The sequence below is a fragment of the Anopheles funestus genome, chromosome 3RL, assembly GCF_943734845.2.
Source record: "Anopheles funestus chromosome 3RL, idAnoFuneDA-416_04, whole genome shotgun sequence".
Lineage (NCBI taxonomy): Eukaryota > Metazoa > Arthropoda > Insecta > Diptera > Culicidae > Anopheles > Anopheles funestus.
Window position 1 is genome coordinate 54,657,198 of NC_064599.1, and position 13,171 is coordinate 54,670,368.

The window sequence follows — 13,171 nt, forward strand, 5'->3', positions numbered from 1 at the left end:
AATACAGGACAGTGCTTCTTTAGGTGATTTGTTTACTAAGAACCGTAGTTACACTACTAAAGTTACACCACACGAAACATTAAGCTTTTCCATGCAGTGTAAACTCTGCCTAATATGCAATAACGCACGTAACGCATAGTAACGGTGCAAAGCTGTCAGTTGCAAATGTTTACAAATACGTCTGCACACAGCCGTAGCCACCGTAAACAGAGGTAGAAACAGGCGGAAAACATACATCCAAGTTTGTTCTTTTGTAAAGTGTATTATTCCGGTTTCCTGTTCCCGCTGTCGCTTTCGGAACCAAAAAAAACATCCTAAAAATGACAACCGATTCCGTATGAATGGTACGGGAAGCAAACAATTGCGCAACCGCGACGAATGCCCGAAGTGTGATGAACCAAAACACGACCATCGATGCATTTTTCAGAGCCAGCAAGTTCAGTTCGGCCGTGTGCTTGCAAAGATCCACAGTTACTTCGAAAGTGAACCTTGGCGTAGTTCAAGTTAAAGGTTGAGTGATCGAAGAAAAAAAAGCCAGCCTCTGTTAAAAGCATCCTTAAGTGACTTATCGAAACGAAACGGTAAAGTGAAACAAGATGGACGTTTGTATCAGCGGCAGATGAACAAACACACTTCCGCTGCTCGGGGTCGGGACGCGTGTGAAAAGAAACCTTTTGCCAATTGAGTCTCGATTGGTTTCGATACTTGGTTGGTGAAAGCTAGAGACGTGCAACGTTGGACGACCAACGGCGAGCCTTCACGATGTCGGCCGGTTCCGGTGGTCTCGGTGGGACAGCCTCGGCCCTGCTGAAATCACCCCAAACGGCCCTACAGCTGCTGCTGGAGGAAATCAACTTCCAGCGTACGAAGGAGATGCGTCAGCTGCTGAAAGACGGTTAGTTTTAGCTCATTGTGTAATGTTCCTGCCGATAGTCTTATGTTGCCCATTACCGCCAGCACATGGGAAGTAAGGTTTTTAATTCATTACGAAACAAAAAAACTCACACGCCCCATAATGGTCCAGTAAGTGGGATTTCTCTTCCCTGCTGTCATTATTGATTTTTCCAACACGAACCATCGTTCCAAACGTTTGCCCACTTTGATGAGTTCATTCGACGATAATAGGCGAATATGCGCACTTCTCGTGATGATGGTTTCAACAAACGACCTCACCGCCAGCATTCTTCTACCCAACCGTTGCTAGGATAGCCTGCTAGGACGAAGAACGAGCAGAAATTTCACGACGCGCTTATCGACTGTCAACAACAAATAGATAACGTGTTGTTGCCCATTGGAGAAAGGCCATTTCGCTTCGTCCTGCCGGGTTTCATTTCATCTCGACTTTATTATATTGCCACCCCTGGTGTATCGATTCCAATTTGGAATGCAATTTTACTAACTGATCAGCATCGAAACGGGTGGTCGCGCTGAATCTCATTATCTCGAGAATGCGAGAAATATGGACAGTTTGTCTTGAATTCCATTATCCAACTGCTTCACCCTTAGTCGTACCCCCTGCACTCTATACTTTGCGATGATTCATAGGGAATACTTCGGTGTAGATTGTACTAGAGAAAATAACAAAAACTGAAGCAATACACCGTCACCAACGAATCCGCTATTTGGACGGATGTGAGACACGCTGCCTGCTTGTTGTTCGTTCACGGTCTAGCGAAGTTGCGTTGTTTGGCATATGTAATTGTGCCGTCGATTGATTGGTACGAAATACAAAGACATACATTCATAAATACGCACATCTTTCTCACAACCGTGAGAATTGATGCGACTCCATTATGCAAACCAGATGAAATGGAGGGTTGGACAAATCGTACCTCGATAAATATGTTCAGTTCCGATTTTAATAATAGCTGTGTGAGCGGTAACCTATCTCAAGTTCCATGTACTCCCCTGGTGGTGCATTATTAAGATGCATAATGCGTACTTAAAGTGCTCTCGGTCTTATCAGTGTTGTACGTTGTATCTCAGCGTTCCAATTTTGGACGCACCATTAATCATCCCCAAGGGGCCCAAAATGTACATGTCAGGGAAGTCAAGCGTTGGTAGCTTCCCAAATAAGCTATGAGATTGGAACGTTCCTTTACATCTTGTTGCCCTTTACAGAAGCTTATAGGTCGACATCCTGATGGTATATCTTCTGCTCCAAGAAGCGAATGATTTTTGCCAAGTACTGCATGGTTTTGAACAGATTCTACGTAATATTTTCATCCTGTTGGGTATTTAAATTTGACATCAAAAAGGCCTTATTTTTGCTTTCCTTTAAACTTAGTACTTAACCGGGCATGCTCGGTGGTGTATATGATTAACAGCGCAGGTTCCACACGACAGGATCGGGTAACAAATCGCATTCGGACCGTCCGTGCGAAGCAAGGGTTAACTACCCAGCGACTTGGTACAATAAGTCTAATAAGCCGGAAATGGCCGACATGACCTTAGTGGTCGTTGAGTCAAGAAGAGAGAAGAGAGACATGATTTAAACATGATTCAATAATCTGAAGCGATAGATGACCTTTAGCCTTTGTGTGTTTTACGTCAGTTATTTCATTTTCGCAGCTGGAAGACGACGCCATCCAAAGCATGCCGCAAGTTGTCCAACAAAAATGAAAAATAATCCAAATTTTGATTTAAAAATTAATTGGATTTAAAAATCCAATCCCAGGTTGAGTTACGTCGGCCAGAATTCCTTAAATTTCCTTAAGTTATATTCCCATTGTTAAAAGGTTATTTAATACAATCGGTGGGACCAGTACTAAAACCTATACTATGAGATACTTAATAGTAAAATTTAAAAAAAAAATGGCCGAAGCATGATTATAGAAATTTGGTAAATCATCATCTTGTTGCATGATGTAAAATGCGATATAAATAGAATCCTTAGGAATCAAGCAAACGAAGTCCATTTACGCATTTGAAATTCTAATTTTTCTCAAGCGTGTGTTTTGGTCCTTTCTGTTTCGATATATGATAGATAATTTAGTCGATCAGTAATTGCAAGTACTTCCAAGAAGTAAAACACTTATAACAGAAAAAGATTCATGGCACAACCACCACCATTATACTGTTTTCCATTCCATTGCAGATGGTGGATTCGTCGTCCTGCAGGGCACTACCTACTGGACGGACCTGTTCGTGCGACACTTTCTCTTCCAATCGGAACCGGAGCACAGTATCGATTGCGACGATTTGCTGTTTTTCGTGCGCAAAAAACACATCAAGGGTTCGTCCCGTGCCATGCCGCGGTACGAAACGGAAATCGAAGTCTTCCGGAAGGACTCGCGCAAACTGCCGATCGGTGACCCGGACGTCGACTGGGAGGAGACGGTTTACCTCAACCTGGTGATCCACCAGTTTAACTACACGCTCACACTGGCCATCTGTACGCGCACCTCGCCGAAGGAGCTGCAGGTGTTGCGGCGCCACTCGCAGAAGGTGTACGCATCGCCCAGCCGCCGAAAGATGGACACCAAGGGTGATAGTGAGGAGATCACCTATCCCCACATCTGCTTCATGGTGGATAACTTTGACGAGGTGTTTCACGATATTTTGGTGCGTGACGGTGAGATGGTTTGTGTCGAGCTGGTAGCTACCGATCGGGACGGAAGCGTGCAGGGCGTTATCTTCCTTGGCTCGATTCGTTACGATGCGCTGAAGAGGGTGTACGACGCAAGGGTAAGTGATCTACACGATCTTTCCAGATCTGATCAAATGTCTTGAGCTAATTTGATATATCTTTTCTGCATTTCTGGTAAAACCCGTAGCAATCTAGTCTAGGCTCGAAGGTCGCACAACGAATGTCCTTTGGACTGTTCAGTTCCGGTGGCCCACAGACACGCTGCGAGTTTGTACGTATGAAAGGTCCACAGGGCAAAGGACACGCGGAAATGGCAGTCACCAAACCGAAAGGGTCGGGTGTCGAAACACCTACCAGTGAGCCAGGGTATGCAATCGGAACCTGTAATACAACCTGTTTGTTCTAATAAATCTCCCACGTTGTTCCCTGGCCAGGTTTTGTGCAACTGACATGTGGGACTCGGAATGGGAGGAAGACTGTGAGGAATACTACAACTATCGCCACCAACGACGACTCAGCGATCCGAGCGCGAATTTGAACAACTTTAGCCGTTACGGCTGGCGCACGAAAAATCCGGGCGATCCAGGCTCATCTTACGGTGGTTCGAAGGCACGCTCCGAAAACGAAGGTCTCGACTGTCTAGCGAACGAGGTGTCCGAGATCGAGGCGGGTGATTTGCGTGACGGTAAGATGAATGTTCACTCACTCACTCTTCCTTGTGTTCGATCATATCCGCGCTCACGATCATAGACAAATGCTTTACTAAAAAGATGCAACTGGTTCGATGTTTCCATTGTTTTAAACGCTGTGTTTTGCTGGTTTCTATCTACGCCTGTATGATTGTTGGACTTGAACAGCGTAAGAGAGAACTCAACGTACAAACTTTCCTGCATGTCCAAGAATCATACTAGCTTGTTGAAACACCTGTTCATCATATACACTTTCATTTCTCAACTATCCGTGTGTTGATCCCCCCTTTCCGTACGCATGTCGCATGTTTTACTTCGTACTTCAATCGTACAACCGTCTATTGCTTCTGCGCATTAACTGCAAGCCAAAATTCGCCCCAAAACATATGCATATGTGCGTGTGTGTAGGCAGCTGGCTTTTGCACTTTAACATTACTAATCTTTACCATAACCGGTGGGGAAGCAGGACGATCGCTTAATCTCAAAATTTGGGAAAAAGAGAAGAAGAAAAAAACGATCCTACAAAGTATCCTTTTCCCGTTCAATTTTACTCCTTAAACCTTCTCCTCGTACTACTCCCTCTTCCCCCTCTCCTCGTTGTGTGAATTGTGTTTCATTTCAATAGCAAATCGAACCTCTCACCTCTTCATCCTTCGCCGCCGCCGCCTCCGCCCTCTAAAGTAGTGTGCCGCCCTATCTCTATCTGTCTACTTGCTAAACAAAAATCGTTAACTAAACTCTCTAGCAATGTTCATAATAATAACCGTAGTCAAGAATGAAATAGTTACCCAAACGCTGGAAACAAAACAAAGCTTTTCAACAAGCTTTTTTTTTGTTTCCGCTGTTTGGTGCGCTTACTTCCGGAATTCCTACATCGTACCCCCGTTTTTATTAACCACCGTTAACATCCTTGTTCGTTTTTTTATAATTTTTCTCTCTTTCTCTCTCTCTCTCTATTTATCTTTCTCTTATATATACGCACACACACACACTTACCCACGAAAACGCGTTATTACACGTGGAAATTTTTGTTCGTGGGGAAATTTTCGGTCTCGTCCACCTAAAACAAAACAAAAAAAACCCCAGATCGTCCTGCTTCCTCGTCCGCCACCGTCTTGGACACGAAACGATCGTCACCGGTCGAACAACAGCAGTGTGATGGGCTGCTGCTGCTAAGCGACGCCAAACCTACCAACCTAGCCACCGATCGGTGTGCCTTCATGAAAACGTCCACCGGCGAAACCAAGGGTGGTGATCCGCTGGCGGGACCGTCCGCGACGAAAGGTTCGACACAACCAGCGACATCAACCAAGACGGGATGTTGCAGTTGCTTTCGCGTACCGAGAAAGCGCTGGTCCGATGTGGACTCTGTCCAGATGTCGGAAATGTACACGCCCTGTCCGGCGTGTGGTGGTAACGAGCGTGAAGAGACAAACCCTACCGAAACAGAACGCAAGCGACTGGAATCACTTGAGCTACACGATTCGCCGGCCTGTTTGGCGACGGTGTCAAAGGGTCGTTCGCCGCTGATGAAACATCGTAACGTACTGATCGTGGAAAGTGAGCTGGAGTTTGCTGGCGGTGCTAAAGTGCGTACCGGTTCCTCCACTACTGAGAAAGGTACGACCAAGAAGAAACCACCGACAGATGCTCTTAGTACGGTAAAACGACGAGAAAATGGATCGAAAGCAACGCAAAGCCCTAAAAAGCGTCTCAGCACACCCGTGTTTCGGACGAAGCGTAACAATGGAGGCAGTGCTTCGGAAACTTCCGACACCACCGGCAATAAATCGAACGTCAAGGCAAAGGCCACCAATGCGATTAACAACAACACCGGACTGAACCGACGGTCCGCTCCACCATCGACGGCTACCGAAGCGACGGAAGCGACCGAAGAGTACGAAATAGCGGACGATGCTGTTTCGCTGAACGGTGGCGTTGGAGATCTATTATCTGGCCACAATGAAGCTTCGGCAGCGGCACTGATTGATCCGAAGCAACGGATTCGCGTAAACGGTCGTGAAGAATTTCCCGCCGAACGTAGTAACAACGGCACATCGAACGGAAATGGAAACCACGGAGGCGACAAGCAACTGACGACTTCCGTTACGGTGGCCAACATCAAGGAGCATCGTGAACGACGTACCTCAAACAGTCGTTCTTCGGGCAATGGTTCTACAACGATCGGCAGTGGTGGTCGCTTTTCGCTGATCTACCGGCGAAGCAAATCTTCTTCAGCCACCCCAGCAGCGGTGGTATCTAAAAAGGAGGAAAAGAAAACAAAATCTACGACCGTACCCGTTGGTCGTAAAACAAGCGTAGCGGATGGGAAGAATTGCGATGAAACTCCTGTCCAAACGGTAATAAAACCTGCAGAAAAAGCATCTCCACTGAAGCAAGATCATCCTCCGGAGCAGACGGTGCTTGATCGGGATATTAACGGCAATCCAGACGAGAACACTACTACGGCCGGATTGGCGGACGATCACGAAACGACTGAAGAGAGTGAACTAAGCAATCGTGCAATTTGGGCAGCACTGAAAGAATTGCGTGCCAAGAAAGAATGTTCGACGCTGCCGAAGGTGAAGAAACCGAGCTACAATAGCTTTTACGCACGGCCAACCATTCTTGGCAGCGAACGGGAAGGAACAATACCGGCCGGAACTGCCGTGGCAGCAGCAACGACCATTGTGAACACGATCCCGAGTCGGCGTACACCGGATGGCACTAACATCTACTACCTGTGCGATTACCATCCGAAGCGTAACCATCATGGTGAAAAAGGTTTTGTATTTTGTCTACTTTTTCTTTAAAATATTATCAATGTGCTTTGTTTAAGTTGTTGTCTATTTAAACGACCAGACGGAGTTAGTTGCGCATTAAACACAATTAACTAACACTTTTGTCCATGTTTGTTTTTTTTCTTTATCCGCTTGTAGAGCTTGACGACGGTGCTTATAATCCGCTCTGGACGACTAAGGGATTTACCCAAACGTTTCACTTCTGGAAGGAAAATCGCCGCCAACAGTCGACGCCATTGAACGCCTTTCTCACATATGTCACGTTACCATGGTGGAGTATAGCGAAAGGTAAGCAAAGTTAACAGGACAATAGAAGGAATAGAGATTATTTAATGAACGATTTTCGTTTGCAGATCTTCTAGACCACCGGGAGCAACCGATACTAACATTCTAAGAATACACGGAATTGGAAGGATAACAACAGTTTGCGACACACCTCAAGACCTCATTACACTGCACTTAGTCTGAGATGGAATGAAACTGCCTAGGGAGAAAATCGATCAAAAACAAAAAAGGAAGAAAGGATGATGCTGATGCTGTTCGCATCAGCATAATGTTTAGAATTATTTTTGAGATTTTAATTCAGCAGAATTAATCGCCCAACCGCATGGCGGCCTTTTGCAGGGTTTCTAATCAAAGGCGGAAACCTTTTCTATTAGTTGGGAAGATGGTTTTATTCGATTGTAGAACACTTCAAGTACGAGTTGGTAGGAATTTTCAGGACATTATCCCTAAACAATGTCGGCATATTGAATAGAAATATCCTTTATTTGTTTGCTGGATTAATGTACAATCAAATAACTCTATACCATGCTTGCAAGTGTTCTATTATCAAATTTAAAAATCTTCCACTCGCTCAAAATATTTCAACGAATGCGGAAACAGGAAGACACGTTAACTATTATTTGTGATTCGATTAAAGAATGCATTTTACATTAAATCGATCTATCAATCTCTAGTCAACCAACGCGAAGATAACGCGGCCCAACATTCCGGCAAAGGCAAATATATTTTGTGATAATACTATATGCATCTTCTTCGGAACTCTTCAATCGCATCTAGCGATCAACGGAGAAAAAAATTTCATGCTTGGTAATCTCATCACCCTAATCAGGAGAATAAAACATTGTTTGAACAGGTTTAGCTAGGGATTAAAAAATACATAGGAATCTCAGAACTGCACGTATGTACTTGCTTTTAATGGATTTTTTTTTTCTCAAACAATTAGATCTTAGATTCCTCCGCCAGTATGGAATTGTTCTCTGGGATGTATAAAAATGCGTTTATTTTATTTGAGTGCAATTGTTTTTGGTGCAATTAAAAAAACTAATTTGTGAAATTGTGAAGAAAAAAACGAACATGGTTTGACGAAGTACAGCGATGAACGAGTTTTGGGGTGAACATAAATATAGAAATATTTGCAAAAAACACCTCCTCTGTTTGTATAGTTAAATTTGTTGAGAGAAATTTGTATGTTCTATGAAGTGCCGATCACACAGCATCGGTTCGAGCTATTGGAAGAAGAGAGCAGCACTCATATATCAATGAAACAACATTCGTTACACGCTTACTTGCTGATAATCCGAAACACCGTATACAAAGGGATTCAGTCGAACGGACGGATCATAGCTCAGTCGCTAATCAGCTACCCTAGCGCTCACAAGCGAAGATCGTGTCACTTCATTACCCTCGTACATCGTTGAGACTGCTGTAATCAGTGCATTGAATCAGTGAAAACCATAATACCCAAGAGAGTACAAAACGGGGAAGCGAACTACCTTCGGCGAAGTGACTGATAAGCAAGAAGGTAAAAGTGGAAGATCTGTCCCTTGAGGCAGCATGGTTTCCTATAGCAGAGCACGATCGCCGTCTCTGCCGTCGATCGTTGCCCCGTTCATCGTGCTAGTGTTACTGGTGCTGCTTGTGGACATATCCGAAAGTTGCAGCAAACTTCCGATCGTCGATGGGAAATCGATCAGCACGGTGAAACAACCGGGTGACAATGGCTACCGTCTAGCCATCCGGGACGATCCGAAAGGATACGAACCGGGAAAGATTTACAACCGTAAGTAGTCGAACGGAAAACGGAAGCAAAGCGCATGAGAAATGCATTTCGTCATCGTGCTGGTTGGCAATGTGTTCTAATTATGGTTGATGAAACATACACGCACGCTATATAGCATGTGGTTTGCTATAGTGGACGTCACTCTACGGGGAACTAGCTCATCGCTGATAATTTCCTTTAGCACAGCAAGTGCACAAGAGTACGATCGACTTGAGGAATATGAGGTTAAAGTTTTGTGTTTTTTTCTCTCGCTTCGGTTCAATTCAATTTAGTTCAACTAAACAGATATGACATACGAAAGGAAATCAGTTTGTCCTAAAAACAAACCAGTTTTATAACATTTATACAAAATTGGAGCTTGGTCCTTGGGTGTCACATTAATAACCTAAAATAATCTATTTTCCAAGTTTTAACCAAACGAAGTGAAGTGAAAACGACTCATTTAAAAACAAAAACATCCAAAGGAAAAACCACAAAAAACCACAAGATATGAAACATATTGTCTGTAATACAAAAAAAAAGATCGAAAAACTGGAAGCTATATTGAGAGAATCCTAGACCAACAAAGGTTGTTGAACTTAACACTAAGAAGTGAAGAATTTAATACTTACCTGTAAACATCGGTAGTCGTCCAGTAAAACGGTATAAACGGTGCACACAAGATTCTGGTTTAAAATTATTGTAGTTTTGAGTGTTCACGCACTCGTTTTAAAGCTTAGTTTAATAGCTAAACACTACTCATTTACACCTTTAACGATCACCACCACGTGTCTCATGTTTTTTCTCACATTTCCATTCCGCTACGGTGTAGTATTTATCGTCGGATCGCGAACGCACGCCAAACTGCAGCAATTCACTCACTTTACACTTGTTGCCCATGCACGCAATGGCGGCAAGACTTATATTGCTGGTCCACGCAGAGTCGGTCGGTTTCAGCTGTTCAGTGACGCGCTGACAAAGTTTCACGATCAGTGCGTCAACACGGTAACGCAGGCCGACGACTTCCCGAAGACAGAGGTGCAGGTGATGTGGGTTGCACCAGCGGCTGGTTCCGGATGCGTCAGTATTTCCACCATGGTGTACGAAAGCGAACAGCAGTGGTTTGCCGACGACGGTGCACTGACGAAGGTACTGTGCGAGCAGCAACCGGTACCACGCCTGCAGAAAGGGGAATGTTGTGCCTGCGATGAAGCGAAGTACAGTGTAAGTATGTTTAGTGTAGCTGGTGGTTATCTTATCACTAATCTACTGCCACTTTAGTTTACCTTCGAAGGCATCTGGTCGAACGAGACGCATCCGAAGGATTATCCGTTCGCGATCTGGTTGACACACTTTTCGGACGTGATAGGTGCATCGCACGATACGAACTTTTCCTTCTGGGGCGAGCAGCACATTGCTACCGATGGTTTCCGCATGCTTGCCGAGTGGGGCTCGGTACGCCTGCTGGAACAGGAGCTGCGCGCGAAAGGATCAAGGCTGCGCACGCTCATCAAGGCGGCCGGTTTGTGGTATCCGCGCGTGAACTCCAACACTACCTCGAATTTCCGCGTCGACCGGAAACATCACAAGATTTCGCTTGCATCCATGTTTGGACCATCGCCCGATTGGGTCGTCGGTGTGAGTGGGATGGATCTGTGCCGGTCCGATTGTACCTGGACGGAGGCACTGGATGTTGATCTGTATCCTTGGGACGCCGGTACGGACAGTGGCATTAGTTATATGTCGGCAAACGCGGAAACACAGCCGCGGGAACGTATGCACCGCATCACCACACTGTACCCGGAGGATCCTCGAGCACCGTTCTATAATCCACAGTCGACGGAGATGACACCGCTGGCGCGACTCTATTTACGCCGCGATCGGGTAATCGCTCGCAGCTGTGATGAGCAATTCCTGCAGGCGCAGGTATTGGAGCTGGCAGAGAACACTGAGGAGGAAACGCGCGCCGAATGTGCGACCACCGTGTACACCGACTGGACGCCATGTTCGGTGACGTGCGGTAAGGGTATACGGATGCGCACACGTGAATATCTGCAACCGGATGTGGCGGCCGGTGCACGCTGCAACAGACAGTTGATTGGGAAGGAGATGTGTGTAGCCGAGGTGGCAGAGTGTGAGGAAACCGGTGGTGACGACGCTGCAAGTTCGGAGGACGTTGGACAGTTGGCGGCCAGTGTGGATGAGGCCGGTGAAGGTGTTGGTGTTTGTCGGACGACGCGCTGGAGCGAGTGGTCTGAGTGTTCTGCTAGCTGTGGCATCGGAGTAACGATGCGCACGCGTACGTTTGTGGAACATATGGGCCGCAAAAAGTGTCCCCACATCAGTGTCGGTAAGTTATGTTGGTATAGTAAATGTAGTACAAAATGCATTACATTTTAACTTTTAATGACACCGAAGTTGCTATAATATTGAGCAGTTCATATAGTATAGCGGATAATACAAAAAATGTAACTTTTTCTATATCTTTACTCAAGTATTAATGAATATTGAATATCTTAAGTCTAGACATGATCACATCTTCATACATAAGACTATTTCCATAATGAGTTTTCAAATTACAGGATATGAAAAATTTCTCATAATCGCATCTCCATATCTACCATATCCCATTTAGGTTGAATCTTTGCCAATCAAAAACGGCCTGTTACACTGAGTCGTTCATTATCATTCTATTGACCAGCCCAGTGAGACCTGACGAGTTTAGCGACAACAGCGAAGCATGGCTGCACAGCTTCATTTGGTCTATTTTGAAGTAAATTCCCTCAAATATCTAGAGTTACATAGTGGCTTCTCACTATTCAAATATCTCACGATAACGTTGTGGCAGTTTCATCTGTTAGACTCCCTTATATTCTTACATGCTCACTTACCTGAAATATCTTCTCATTGGCCATATTTCCAAGCTTGGATATGGTGCATGTCGCCGCACTGAATAATTGAAACAAATGCTAAGATAAAGTAGTAACTGAGACTATGAACAATGCTTGCAAACAAGACAGACTCAAAAGACTCGGGTCTTAAAAAAATCCGCTGAAATATGCCGGAATATGCGTCAGCAGTTATTTGATATAGAGCTCATCGTTCCATAGCTAACATACTCAGTCTTTCAAGAATTCTCTTAAATATGGCGGGTCTTTGATGGGAGTATCAATTTTTAACAGCTAAACACCTCATTTTTAGGACTTATAATGAATGAGATTATTTTAAATTTGAACCACAAGAGTTTTACCTTTTTCTTACCTGTTATCTTTACAGTGGAAAAACAAAAATGTATGCGTCCGGACTGTTCAATCACCGACATGGAAGCACCAGATCCACTCTGTCCGGTCACCGCTTGGAGTGACTGGAGTCCGTGCAGTGCCACTTGTGGTAAGGGTGTACAGATTCGCACCCGTTTGCTATTGCTAGTGCCAGAAGAACAGGACCGCTGCCAGAATCGCATCGAGCTAAACCAGCAGCGTCAGTGTACGGAAAAAGCTGACTGTCTGTACGATACATTCACTGCCAAGGAGATTTGCTCCCAACCCCCAGAACCGGGCCTATGCCGTGGTCAATACCAGCGCTATGCGTACGACTCCATCCAAGGTACCTGCGTACCGTTCTACTACACTGGATGCCGAGGTAACAGGAACAATTTCGTCACAGCGGATGATTGCATGAACACGTGTACAAGGACACGGTTGGAGATTGTTACCGAGCGTACCACAACAACGGATCCGTTCGAGGCACTCCCGGTCGACTGTGTACTATCCGACTGGTCGGAATGGACTCCCTGTTCGGTAACATGCGGCACGGGCCGTTCCGAGCGTGTTCGATCAATTGTAACGCAGCCACGAAATGGGGGACAACCTTGCCCCCCGCGTATTGTGAAGCGCCGTAAATGTACCGGACCACCGTGCAATTGAGCACCAATTTGCATCGTTCGATTGGAGAGCCGCATGCTTACCAGCCCAAGTTTGATGGGAAAATAAATCTGCATCTGCTTCATTATAATCAATCGCTCTTTTCTTTCTTCATTGTTCGCGCT

At 45.2% G+C, this 13,171-nt stretch overlaps 2 protein-coding genes across 3 annotated transcripts; both read left to right on the forward strand.

Annotated features, from left to right (window-relative positions):
• The first annotated feature begins 34 nt into the window (after positions 1-34).
• Positions 35-8,509, forward strand: LOC125769424 (uncharacterized protein KIAA0930 homolog). Of its 2 annotated transcripts, XM_049438148.1 has the most exons (7): positions 35-895; positions 3,098-3,687; positions 3,777-3,955; positions 4,024-4,274; positions 5,365-7,062; positions 7,218-7,367; positions 7,433-8,509. In XM_049438148.1, the coding sequence occupies exons 1-7, from the start codon at positions 763-765 to the stop codon at positions 7,471-7,473; spliced, it is 3,042 nt and encodes a 1,013-aa protein (XP_049294105.1). In that variant the 5' UTR covers positions 35-762; the 3' UTR covers positions 7,474-8,509. The 2 variants fall into 2 exon arrangements, with proteins under 2 accessions (XP_049294105.1, XP_049294106.1); XM_049438149.1 differs by lacking the exon at positions 5,365-7,062.
• A 181-nt stretch (positions 8,510-8,690) lies between these two features.
• On the forward strand, positions 8,691-13,137 carry LOC125769427 (spondin-1). The gene is made up of 4 exons (XM_049438152.1): positions 8,691-9,144; positions 9,956-10,347; positions 10,405-11,473; positions 12,400-13,137. Exons 1-4 carry the CDS (start codon positions 8,919-8,921, stop codon positions 13,047-13,049), a joined length of 2,337 nt encoding a protein of 778 aa, XP_049294109.1. The 5' UTR covers positions 8,691-8,918; the 3' UTR covers positions 13,050-13,137.
• The last annotated feature ends 34 nt before the right edge of the window (positions 13,138-13,171 follow it).

Coding starts and splice junctions, on each gene's coding strand:
- LOC125769424 (XM_049438148.1), top strand. CDS start 763: ATGTCGGCCGGTTCCGGTGGTCTCGGTGGGACAGCCTCGGCCCTGCTG. Junction 3,956..4,023: donor ACACCTACCAGTGAGCCAGG/GTATGCAATCGG, acceptor TTCCCTGGCCAG/GTTTTGTGCAACTGACATGT. Junction 7,368..7,432: donor ATGGTGGAGTATAGCGAAAG/GTAAGCAAAGTT, acceptor TTTCGTTTGCAG/ATCTTCTAGACCACCGGGAG.
- LOC125769427 (XM_049438152.1), top strand. CDS start 8,919: ATGGTTTCCTATAGCAGAGCACGATCGCCGTCTCTGCCGTCGATCGTT. Junction 9,145..9,955: donor ACCGGGAAAGATTTACAACC/GTAAGTAGTCGA, acceptor GCTACGGTGTAG/TATTTATCGTCGGATCGCGA. Junction 11,474..12,399: donor GTGTCCCCACATCAGTGTCG/GTAAGTTATGTT, acceptor TTATCTTTACAG/TGGAAAAACAAAAATGTATG.